At 58.6% G+C, this 11186-nt stretch overlaps 1 protein-coding gene across 8 annotated transcripts; it reads right to left on the bottom strand.

The window, feature by feature from the left end:
- Nucleotides 1-444: 444 nt before the first annotated feature.
- Nucleotides 445-10678, bottom strand: CYGB (cytoglobin). Of its 8 annotated transcripts, XM_064369518.1 has the most exons (6): nucleotides 10508-10587; nucleotides 9932-10164; nucleotides 4963-5130; nucleotides 4535-4766; nucleotides 4056-4219; nucleotides 445-3002 (listed from the first exon to the last, which is right to left on the bottom strand). In XM_064369518.1, exons 4-6 carry the CDS (start codon nucleotides 4712-4714, stop codon nucleotides 2714-2716), a joined length of 633 nt encoding a protein of 210 aa, XP_064225588.1. In that variant the 5' UTR covers nucleotides 4715-4766; nucleotides 4963-5130; nucleotides 9932-10164; nucleotides 10508-10587; the 3' UTR covers nucleotides 445-2713. The 8 variants fall into 8 exon arrangements, 6 of the variants coding, with proteins under 6 accessions (XP_064225588.1, XP_012309070.1, XP_064225587.1 ...); XR_001107675.3 differs by lacking the exons at nucleotides 4963-5130; nucleotides 9932-10164 and having other exon boundaries at nucleotides 445-1740; nucleotides 2036-3002; nucleotides 10508-10678; XM_012453647.3 differs by lacking the exon at nucleotides 9932-10164 and having other exon boundaries at nucleotides 10508-10596.
- Between the last annotated feature and the right edge of the window lie 508 nt (nucleotides 10679-11186).

The following is an 11186-nucleotide window of genomic DNA, read 5'->3' as shown; positions in this document are numbered from 1 at the left end:
CCTCCCTATTCTACCCTTGCTGGGAAGAGATTTCCAGAACCAAATCTTAAAACCTCCTGACTTTTTTTTTTTTTTTTGAGACCAAGTCTTGTTCTTTTGCCCAGGCTGGAGTGCAGTGGCACAATCTTGGCTCACTGCAACCTCCCCCTCACGGAGTCAAGTGATTCTCCTTCCTCAGCCTCCCGAGTAGCTGGGATTACAGGTGCCCGCCACCATGCCTGGCTAATTTTTGTATTTTTAGTAGAGATGGGGTTTCACCATGTTGGTCAGACTGGTCTCCAACTCCTGACCTCGTGATCTGCCTGCCTCAGCCTCCCAAAGTGCTGGGATTACAGGCATGAGCCACCACGCCCAGCCAAGGGAGGACGTTCAGGAAAAAGGCCTGAGCCCTGAACCAGGGAGGGGAGACAGAGGCAAGGAAGAGACCGCACAAGTGTGCACAGGTACAGCAAGAACGGGTCTGTTTAATGACACAGCTGGGTCTGGTTACAAACATCAGAAACTAGAAAAGGAAGACAGGCAGTTACACAGATGACGGCCTGAAGATGGGACAGGAGGGGACACAGGCATAGTAGCCACAGCAGCAAAACATCCTTGAAGACGACATGTGACCAAGGGGCACACATGGGGGGGTCCCCCTCCCCCGACAAGGCTGACGCAGATGAATAGACAGGGCCGATCGCTGGCCAGGAGGAGGATGAGGTGGGGAAGGCCCTCGGCCCTCAGAGCTGAGGGTGAGACCCAGGCATGTGGGGTCTCGCCCTCAGAGCTGAGGGTGAGACCCAGGCATGTGGGGTCTCACCCACCTGCTGCCCAGCAGCCCCGATCCCCTGGGACTGCCCTGGTGGCCAAGGCAGGTGGAGCTGGCGGTCCAGGTTTCTGGACTGAGGCCCCTCCCCCAGTGCGGTCAGCCCGTCCAGAACTTCGCTCTGCCCCTGCCCATTCTCGGGCAATTGGTGAGTCAGTTCCTCTGGGGGGGTGGGGGGAGCCCCTTCCTTTCTGCCTGGAAGTGGAATACAGGAATGTGGGGAGCTGGTCTGAGAAGGGGCTGGGCTTTGCTGCCAAGCCGGGTTGCCCCAGCCCTGCCCCTCCAGGCCCAGGTCCTCTGCGCGCTGTGGGACTTCCTTGCTGCCAGAACACTCTATTCTCTGCACAACGGGAACTCCTCCCTGCCCCACTCCCAGGTGGGCAGAACCGAGGCTTCTGGGCCCCGCAGATACACATTCTAGATATGTACGTGTGTATATATATGTATATATATATTTATATATAGCTCATATATAGAATATATCTGTATATATGGTAGATGTGTGCGTGATACTCTAGATGGTGATGTGGAGACCTGCGTGCCGGCTGGGCTGATAGAAACGGGGCTGGTTTATTCCCCAAGGGACTCCTAGACCTCTCCCGAGCCCCGCCAGCCGCACAGCTAGGTCTCTCTCTAACAGTGAGTAGAAAAGCTAAGAAGAGTGGGCCCCGCTCTTCGAGGAGGAAGGGTCCCCCACCCGCCCGCCACGCTGGGGTCAGCATCCAGGCAGCCAGCGCTGCCTCCCAGCAGCTCCAGTGGGGGCTGTGGCTGCCGCAGAGGCCTCCTTCGGGGAAGTCGAGTCAGGGATTCCTCCAGCTTCCTTGGTTGCCAAGGAGGGTCTTCAGAACTCGGCCTTCTGCTCAAGGTGCTGCCAGGGAGGGGGGTGGAGGGAGGGGTCCTACGGCCCCGAAGAGGGCAGTGTGGCCGGTGGGCTGTGGACGAGATAGGAAGGGAAGGATATAGGTTACCAGAGGCAGGAAGGACCCTGGGGGGAAAGGGACCTGGGGCTGGCGAGGCTCACTTCCTGCCAGGAGACCCGGCACAGTGTGGTTGAAAGCAACTGTGAGAGCCAAGTTCCAGTCTGTGTCCTGCTCTGAACCTGCTGTGATCTTGGGCAAATCTGTTGGCCCATGGGAACTCTGAATCTTTTTCTCTAAAATGTGAATAATGTCTGTCTTGTGCATAAACTGGGCAAAAAAGTGTTTCACAAACTGCAAAGCACCATACCAATGTGAGCTCTTTTTCCATTAATTCTGAAACGTGGCAAGTTCTGTCCGGCCTGTCTCGTCCCTCCTGGGGCCACCATCTGTATTCTTGGTTCACGCAGACCCCGCTGCAATCATTGCACGCCCCCCGCCCGCCCACGCAAAGGCGCACACCCTGAAGCAGAGACGGCTCAATAAACAGTGGCGCCTGGCCCACTCCTGCCTCCCTGATAAGAGAAGTTGGGCGAGGGCCTTCTAGGAATCTGCGCTGTAACTCCGTCCTACCCTCAAGCCCATGGGGACCCTGGCAGCAGGGAGGCTCTGCAGCCTCAGGCCAGGGGACCTAGGAGTGGGCTAGAGGATGTAAAGCGGTGAGTGGACAACCCCAGCACTTGATAGCTGGGCGCTAACCCCCATGGGGTGCCGGTGTCCACGGTAGCCCATCTCCATTCAGTCCACAAGGAGCAGAAGAGGGCGAAGGAGGAGACTTCGGCACTTTCCTAATGTTTGGGGTTTGGAGACGGAGGTCCCGGGGCAGGGTGGGGAGGGCAGGGCGGGCAGCGTGTGGGGAACCGGGCCATGTGTTTCTGATTCACTGGGGCTCGCGCCCAGCCAGCTCTCTTTCCAGTCCCTCTCGGCCCTTGTAAAAAAGCCTGTTTCTCTGGAAGCAGGAAGTCTTGTGTCCTGGCTGTAAACAAACTCATCTTTGGCAGCAGAGCCTGCCTGGGGAGAGGGGTGGGAGGGCAAGCCCCCTCCCCTCTCCTCCTCTTCCCCTTCTCTTCCCTGGACCCTCTGAGTGACAGCTGGTGGGGGGCGAGGGGGCATCCCCAGCTCTCCACGCTCTGCCGGTGCCCTCCTCTGGTGGGCCAACATCTGCTTGTTTCCCATTGACTCCGGGTTTCAGGCAGGCCAGGGCCCAGCTGTGCACATCTGGAGTTGGCTCGGCTGTGGCCAGCAGTTCCCGAGGACTCCATTCTCTTGGGGTGGTGCTGATGGGAGAAGGGGGAGGGGTGCAGGAGCCAGCCCCGGGCCAGCGTGGTCAGCAGCAGGAAGGGCAGGAGGCCTGACGTCCCCAGCTGCCCTCAGGGGACCTCCTCCAGGAGCTGTGCCTGTGAACAGGAGGGCCGGCAGCTTGGGGACTCATGTAGAGCCCGGCGGGAGACACCGCCTTTTCCATGGGAAACTGCTGGGAATGTTTCTCCACCACGCGTGTCCCGGGCTGCTGGCTGACCTCTGCTTCCCATTCCCGCCTCCGCTCCTCTCGCTCCTTCCTACTCCAGCCCTGCCTCTGCGTCTCCATTCAGCTCCCAGAGTAAGCCTCCCCTTGGGGGCCCAGGAAGGTTGAGTGTTCCCAGCCGCCTCGTCTGGGGGCTAGCCCTCCCCTCGCGCTCCGAGTCAGCAGGAGTCACGGAGGCCGGCCACCCTCCTTGAGCCACCTCCCTGGCCCAGAACTGGAAGGCCAGCCTCCAGGTCAGCCTGGAAGTAAACATCCCCCTGTGAGCGTGCGTGTGAGTGACACCCATGTAGCTCCCTCGTGGGCTTGGGCATGTGGGTGTGTACATGTCCTCGTGATCCTTCTGGCTCTAGCCCTGTTGAGGCAGAGGGCAGATCGCAGCACTGGTCAGCAAGAGATGAAAAAACATCCCCTTGTGACTGGCACCCAGGGAGGAAGTGGCTGGGCTGGCCTGGGCCGCTTCTAAGCCTGATGATCGGACCTTCCGCCAGGAGCCTCTGGCGCCTCTCTGCCTGGCCAGCTGTGGCATTGGATGCTCTGAGCACTCCCTGGCTCTAGGGAAGGGGAAGGCTCGGGAGGACTTCTGCTCAGGGCTCACGGTTCTGCGCAGCCTGAAGTCACAGGGGAGCCGTCTTGAAGGCCTGTTCCTATGATGCCTGTTCTTCCATGTCAGACCCCAGGGTTGGCCTGCCTCAGGTTTTCCCTCCCAGGCGGTCAGTCCCAGGGCCCCAGGAGAGATGGGAGACCTTGGGGACAGGAGAGGACATGGCGGGGAGGCTGCCCAGCCCACCCTGGCCCGCCTCCTCACGTGGTGGCGTTGGGGACCTGCTGCACCCAGCCCACTTCCTTGTAGGCAGCGGTCACGTGGCTGTAGATGAGGCCACGCAGCTTGGCCCAGGCTCTCTGCGTCTCAGGTGGGAAGTCATTGGCAAATTCCTCGGCGATCACCTCCAGAATGACCCCAGAGAGGATCTGGGGGCAAAGGGAGGAAGGGGGAGTGAACGCGGGGGCGCCCTGCGTCCGTTAACCCCCAAGCCTCTCCATCCCACGTGTGGCCAAGGGGATCGTTCCTAACGCCACAGCCTGGCAGCTTTGGGAACCCAGTGCCGTCAGGACAAAGGCTGCCCTGGACCTAGCCCCTCCATCCTGCTGCCGGCACTGCCCCTCCCTCTTGCAGCCACTCCGGGGGTCACCTCTGCTGCCCCAGGAAGCCCTCCCGGAGCCTGTGAGCTGCAGGTGGCCATGAGGAATGGGCTTGGGGGCTCTGCAGCAAAGCCGGGTGCATACCTTGAAGTACACCGGCTCCACCTTGTGCTTGAGGGCGTGGGCCTTCCCCACGAGGGCGAGCACAGAGGACACCTTGTCGGGGTCGTGCAGGTTCTCCACCACGGTATTGAGGGCCCCCATGACCCGGCAGGCGTGCTTCCGCAGCTGGGGGCTCCGCTCCATCTCCAGGGGATCCTCCATGTGCTTGAACTGGCTGAAGTACTGCTTGGCCGAGGGGAAGTTCACAAAGAACCTGGCAAGAGGAACAGGGGTGGACGCTGAAGCTGGGGCATCCTCGGGCCCACCCTGAAGCGGCCAGGATAGTGGGAGCTGAGGAAGCCAACCCCAGACCTCCCCACCCCCGTACCATCACTATTTTCACTACCATCCGTAGAGCTCAGCACAGAACCTCCTCGCTCTGGCCAAGCTGGCTCGCCTGGGGCCCCTACCCAGTCTAGCCACATCCATCTGCCAGGCTCGCGCAGGCTGGTGGCTTCCTCTCCGAGGCCTCTGTCTTCCTCACTTCTCGCTTCCTTCCCAAATGCTACACCCCTTTCAAGGCCTGCTCTAGTCACAGCCGAGAGGGTAAGAGCTCAGGTTCCGGAATCATAGTTAACCTGAAATTAAATCCTCTCCAGTTGGTCTGAAATGGTTCTGATTCTCCTAAAATACTGCTTTCATGAAGTCATGTTCATGCTCAAAAACATTCAATGGCTCCCTATTGTCTGCCAAAGTGAAAATCTTTTTCCGGGCACTCCCGGCTTCTTCTGAACTGTCCCCCACCCACTTCTTCAAACTTATGTTCACATTCCTCCCAATATTCACGTCATCCCTCTCCCGGCCCAGCGGCTCTATTTACTGTTGAGAAAATGTTCCTCAGGAGGCCCTATTCCTTTTTATGACCCATTTTCTGTGTTAGGCATGCCTTACCTGGAGCAGGCTGGCCCAGGGCAAATGCTTTGCCCCCAAGGCCATTGGCACCACTCAGGTGGCCTTCCCTGCCCCCCTTCCAGCCTGCCAGACTGGATCCCAAGGCTCTCATGCACCCCGACCCCCTGCCCTAGCTGGGGTCCTGCAGTGTGGAAAATGACAATGTCTTTTGTGTGTGTGTGTGTGTGTGTGTGTGTGAGACTGAGTCTTACTCTGTCATCCAGGTTAGAGTGCAGTGGTGCAATCTTGGCTCACTGCAACCTCTGCCTCCCGAGTTTAAGTGATTCTCCTGCCTCAGCCTCTTGAGTAGCTGGGACTACAGGTGCCTGTCAGCATGCCTGGCTAGCTAATTTTTTTTGTATTTTTAGTAGAGACGGGGTTTCACCATGTTGGCTAGGCTGGTCTTGAACTCCTGACCTTAGCCTCCCAAATTGCTGGGATTATAGGCATGTACCACTGTGCCTGGCTGACAATGACTTTTGCACCTCCTCTCCCTGTAGGGGCTGGATATCAAGTGAGACATAGGCACGGACTCAGTCAGAACTTACATAACTTAAGTGAATCCCCAAAAGTGCATGGAGTGTCCTGGACCTGTTCTTCCAGATTGTTCCGCCCCTTTGTGTGTCCCCTTTGTGATTGGAGAGAGCTGATAATTTGTAGAAGCAGCCCTCTGGCCAGGTGTAGAGTCTCAGATGTGAGGGCTGGAACAGATGCAGAGAGGGCATCTGGCCGGGTCATCCCTACTGGTGGTGGAGCTGCTGTTGGCAGGGGAAGTTTGCACAGTGACCAGCGCACAGTCTGTGTGGAAACCCAGGACGGCCCCTCTCAGAGGCCAACTGTGACCTTAGGCAAACCCCCTCACAAGCTCCCTGTCTGCAGAAAGGCGAGAGGAGATCCCCCGCTCACTGCTTCATGGATACACAGGTCAGGACACGTGAGGCGGTGGGTCTAAAGATACACTGAATTTTCTAGGGAAGCACTGTAATGAGGGACCAATGTGAAAAACCCAATTTGGACCTAAATGAGCATCTCAGACATTGGAGGTTTTACAATTGCAATAAAAAATAATGATATGGCCGAGCACGGTGGCTCACGCCTGTAATCCTAGCACTTTACGAGACCAAGGCAGGCGATCGCCTGGGCACAGGCATTTGAGACCAGCCTGGGCAATGTGGCAAACCCTGTCTCTACAAATACAAAAAATTAGCCAGTTGAGGTGGCACACGCCTGTGGTTCCAGCTACTCAGGAGGCTGAAGTGGAAGGATCGCTTGAACCCAGGAGGTCAAGGCCTCAGGGAGCCAAGACTGTGCCGCTGCACTCCAGCCTGGGTGACAGAGTGAGACCCTGAAGCAAAAGAAATAATGATAATAATGAATAATAATAATAAAAGGCTGGGTGTGGTGGCTCAAGCCTGTAATCCCAGAACTTTGAGAGGCCAAGGCAGGAAGATCACTTGACGCCAGGAGTTCGTGACCAGCCTGGGCAATATAGTGAGATCCTGTCTCCAGAAAAAAAGAAAAAAATTGGCTTGATGTGGTGGTGTATGTCTGTAGTCCTCGCTATTTGGGAGGCTGCAGCAGGAAGATGCGATCACACGAGCACGGGATTGGTGGCTGCAGTGAGCCATGATCGTCCCACTGCACACCAGCTTGGGTGACAGAGCAAGACCCTGACTCAAAATAATAATGATATATATTTGCCTGGTGTTTTACAATTTGCAAAGTATCTCCACGTATGTTATTGAACCCCTTCCTTCCCTTCCTTCCCTTCCTCCTCTCTCCTTCTTTTCTTTTCTTTCTTTTTTTCCCTTCCTCCCTTTCTCTCTCTCTCTCTTTTCTTTCTTTCTCCCTTCTTTCCTTCCTTCGTTCGTTCCTTCCTTCCTTCCTCTTTCTTTCTCTCTCTCTTTTGCCTTCTTTCTTTCATGGAATCTCACTCTGTTGCTCGCGTTGGGGTTCGGTGGTGCGATCTTGGGTTACTACAAGCTCCGCCTCCCAGGTTCAAGTGATTCTTCTGTCTCAGCCTCCCGAATTAGCCGGGATTATAGGTGCCCGCCACCAGGCCCGGCTAATTTTTGTATTTTAGATACAAGGTTTTACCATATTGGCCAGGCTGGTCTTGAACTTCCGACCTCAGGTGTTCTGCCCACCTTGGCCTTTCAAATTGCTGGGACTACAGGTGTGAGCCATGGTGCCTGGTCTGTTATTGTATTTAATTGCCACAGCTAAGCAGGTGTTACCTCTATTTTACTGATGAGGAAACAACAGGGAACATTTATTGAGCACTTACTGTATGATCTCACGAATTCTTGCATTTCCCTCCTGAGATGGGCACCGTTTTAATCCCCCTCTTATGAATTAGGAATTGATGTCCAAGATTGCCCAATAGAGTAGATGGGCCAGGAAGGGGCCCAAGTGGGCCCTGCTTTGACGGCTTCCCCACGCTGCCTGGAGAGACTGCTGTGCCAGAAGACTGTGGCCTGGTAACCAGGTGTCTCCTGTCTCAGCACCCACCACTGGGTTGTGGCCCTGAGGAATGACGGTCTCAGGGAGCCCCCACCCAGACCCTCCAAGGTTCTGCAGCCCCTGGGGCCCACATGTGTGGCTCCTGCCTCCTGGCTCCGTGGCGTTTCCACCTAGACCTGCCCAGTCTCAGCCTGTGCTGCCAGGGAGGAGCCTCCACAGCCAGCCCTGGGGAGTTTCTCAGCTCCCAGAGGAATCTGGGCTTCCAAGAGAGCCTGAAATAGGCCTGTCTGAGTGTGAGGAGGAAGGTGTCAGAGTTACAACCAGGCGGGAAGGTGGGTGTTCCCTCTTGGTCTCCTCCCTGGCACGGAGTAGAAGTGTGGGGCCTGCCCCAGGTTCTGAAAGCAACGCCTCCTCCACCCCCACCAATGTGGCAACTTCTCCAGGTTGGGGCTGTGGAGGTACAGCGGCCTCCTCCCTGCCCTGCAGGCTTACTAGGGCTGAGCGCGCTGGCCTGGTGCAGTGAAGAGGGCACAGTTGAGAGCGCTGGCCGGAGGGCTCCAGCTGGGGCCTTGACCTTGAGGATGTGTATGTTGTGTGTGGGAAGAAAGAGCGCTGTGTCAAGACTGATGGGCCCAGGATCTAAGGAGGGACCTTCAGGAGCCCTTATCCCCCTTTCCTCCCCTTCCCCTACTGACCAGGCCCTGGGCAGAGACAGGAGGAGAGAAAAAGGAAAGCAAGGCCCTGTGGGGTTGGGCTGGCAGGGAGTGGCTGAGACAGAGCTGGGCCAGGCTGTCCCGGGCTGGGCTCTAGTCCGCACAGAATTGAGCACGTTGGTAATGACCTCTCCCAGCCCAGGCCCCTCTAAGAGACAGGAGTGGAGACTGGAAGAGGGGTGGAGAGAGAAGAAGAAATCCTTGCCGAAAGCTCGGACTGTCCAGACATGGCCCTGCCCTCAGTGCTTCATTTCTCCTTGGCATCTGCCCCACCCTGGTCCCCTTCCTGGGGAGGTTCAGTGGTGCCCCAGGATGTGGACGGTGAGCACTTCCTCCACGGATCTGCACAGGCACATGGCAGAGGTTGGGACAGAAAACCTCCAAGGTCCTGAGGACCCTGGCTCGCCTCCTCTGGTGACCCATGTGCACGCCCAGACACACACGAGGTCGGTGGGCTGCGGGTGCTGGCACCCGGCTGCCAGCCCGTCTGAGGATGCAGTCCGGCATGTCTGCGGCTCTGCTACCCGCTGTGTGCTTGTGTAGGTGCCAGCACGTGTGGGGATCTGCGGTTCGAGCGTCTGAGGCTCCAGGATCCCAATGCCCCTCTTAGCTTCCTGTCGCTCCCCGCTCTGTTTCTGGGCCTGGGGTGCTGCTGAGACAGCTGCCCCATCCTCAGGAACGCTCCTCTAACTCCTTAGAAGTGCTTCCTGCTCTTTTTCCTCCAAAATCTGCTTCGGACCTGGAATCAGGGCATATCATGGCGGAGCTGGGTAGGTCCCAGGCTTGGGAGAGAGAAGCTGGAGACGGAGAGGCCTGGGAGTCAGGGAGGCACTAAAGCTGTCCTTCCAGAGTGAGGCTTCACCCGTCTTCCCATGACAAGGCTGTCCTGCTCTGTCCTAGATTTGACCCTTTCCTCTGCCAAGAACAGGGGATTGAGAGTGAGCGTGGTCTGGAACCTCTCTGCCTGCACCCCCAGGGGCCAGCACGTGTGGGAAGAGAGCATGGATTTGTAGCTCAAGTCAGTTACTAGCTTTCGAGGCTTGGACACATCACCTCGATGAGAATGGTGTGTGCACACTCTGTGCAGGTGTGTGAATGCTCTGTGCAGGTGTGTGAATGGGACGCTCTGTGTGTGTGGCTCTCTCAGGGATGTGAGGTGCCTGAATGACCCCCTAAGCCCAGGCCACTGCATTTCCTCCCTAGGTGGGGGGTTTTAGGGTTAGGCCCTGTCTCCTGAGGCTTCTCTCTTCTCCCGTCACCCTCAAACTCAGCAGGGACTGTATGCTTCGGCACTGTTTGCTTCTCCACTCACCTGTGCCTGCCCCAGGAGCTCCTGCTGACCTGCGCCTCCAGCAGGAAGAGGGCAGCTGGGAACACTGGACCCCAGCTCTCTTCCTTCTCAACCTCTGCTCTTTGCTCCCTGTTCTTCCAAGAGGCTTTGAATCCAGCAAGCAGCGGAGCTTGAGACAAGCTGCTCCTGTTTGTCCCCTTTCTTGGCTGAGCCTCGGTTTTCCCATCTCTAAAATGGGGAGCCCCTGCTACTCCCTTTGAAAGGCCAGAAAAATGTGTGTGTCTGACAGCTTGGCTGGGTGTCTGGGGTTGCTGGCCGAGGGAGGAGTTCTGAGACCGGGAAAAGGAGGGGGACCGAGGTGCCCTCCCGCATCTTGTTCGTAGTTCCTGGTGAGCCCCGCGCTGGAGCCAGGGAAAGCTCAGCCCAGGTTTCGTTCACCCCAAGGCGCCCCACGCTGCCTGCCCCGCCGACCTCGCACCGGCCCCAGTCACGGCTGGGGAGGTGGCGCCGGAGCTCGGACCCTAGCCCAGCCCGCCTCTGCCCAGAGCCGCTGCCGCCCTCCCTATCCAGGGCCCGGCCGGGCCGGGCGACACCTACCTCACCAGGATGGCCACCCCCACGTCCTCGCAGTTGGCATAGAGCCGGGCCCACGTAGCCTGCACCGCCTTCCTCTCCGCCTCGGACAGCTCCTCGCTCCGCTCCCTGCGCTCGATCTCCATCTCCCCCGGCACTTTCTCCATGAGCAGCTCCAAGCCCAGCCTGGCTTTGCTCGGCGGCGGCGGCGGTGGCGGTGGTGGGGCGCGGGGCGCGGGGCGCGGGGAGCGGGGAGCAGGGAGCCGGGGCCGGCTGCGTGCGCGGCGGGCGGGCGAGGGGTAGAGAGCGGAGGGAGGGAGCGTGTGTCTGTGCGCGCCGGGTGTGTGTGTGTGTGCGTGCGTGTGTGCAGGGTATATGTGCGGGGGGCGGGGGACCGCCAGCGGGGGGCGGGGATGTGGTCTGCTGGAAAATGTTTAAAAAAACAAATCCGCTCCAAACCCCGGGCCCCGTGTGGGTGAGCCAATGCCGGCAAGGTGAAGGCTGCGCGGGGTGGGGGCGACGCGACTGCTGCCCGCCCACCCGCAGGCCACCGCGGAGTTGCACCGCGGGGCGGGGCTGGGGTAGGTGTGGCCGGGGCGATGGGGGTCCCGGGAGGAATGGGCGGTCACGCGGCGCTGGGTGGCGCGGGCCGCACAGGAGTGTGCCGGGGCGGGCGCGGGCCGGGAGCGCTGGGTCCTGGCTT

The sequence above is a fragment of the Aotus nancymaae genome, unplaced genomic scaffold (genome assembly GCF_030222135.1).
Source record: "Aotus nancymaae isolate 86718 unplaced genomic scaffold, 86718_ANA_hifiasm-v0.15.2.pri h1tg000089l, whole genome shotgun sequence".
In the NCBI taxonomy this organism is placed as follows: domain Eukaryota; kingdom Metazoa; phylum Chordata; class Mammalia; order Primates; family Aotidae; genus Aotus; species Aotus nancymaae.
Note: the sequence above shows the minus strand (reverse complement) of the source record. Positions and strands in the feature narration are given on the sequence as shown.

Coding starts and splice junctions, on each gene's coding strand:
- CYGB (XM_012453646.3), bottom strand. CDS start 10,650: ATGGAGAAAGTGCCGGGGGAGATGGAGATCGAGCGCAGGGAGCGGAGC. Junction 4,220..4,534: donor TGGAGCCGGTGTACTTCAAG/GTATGCACCCGG, acceptor CTTTGCCCCCAG/ATCCTCTCTGGGGTCATTCT. Junction 3,003..4,055: donor CAGGTCCCCAACGCCACCAC/GTGAGGAGGCGG, acceptor TTCTCCCATCAG/CACCACCCCAAGAGAATGGA.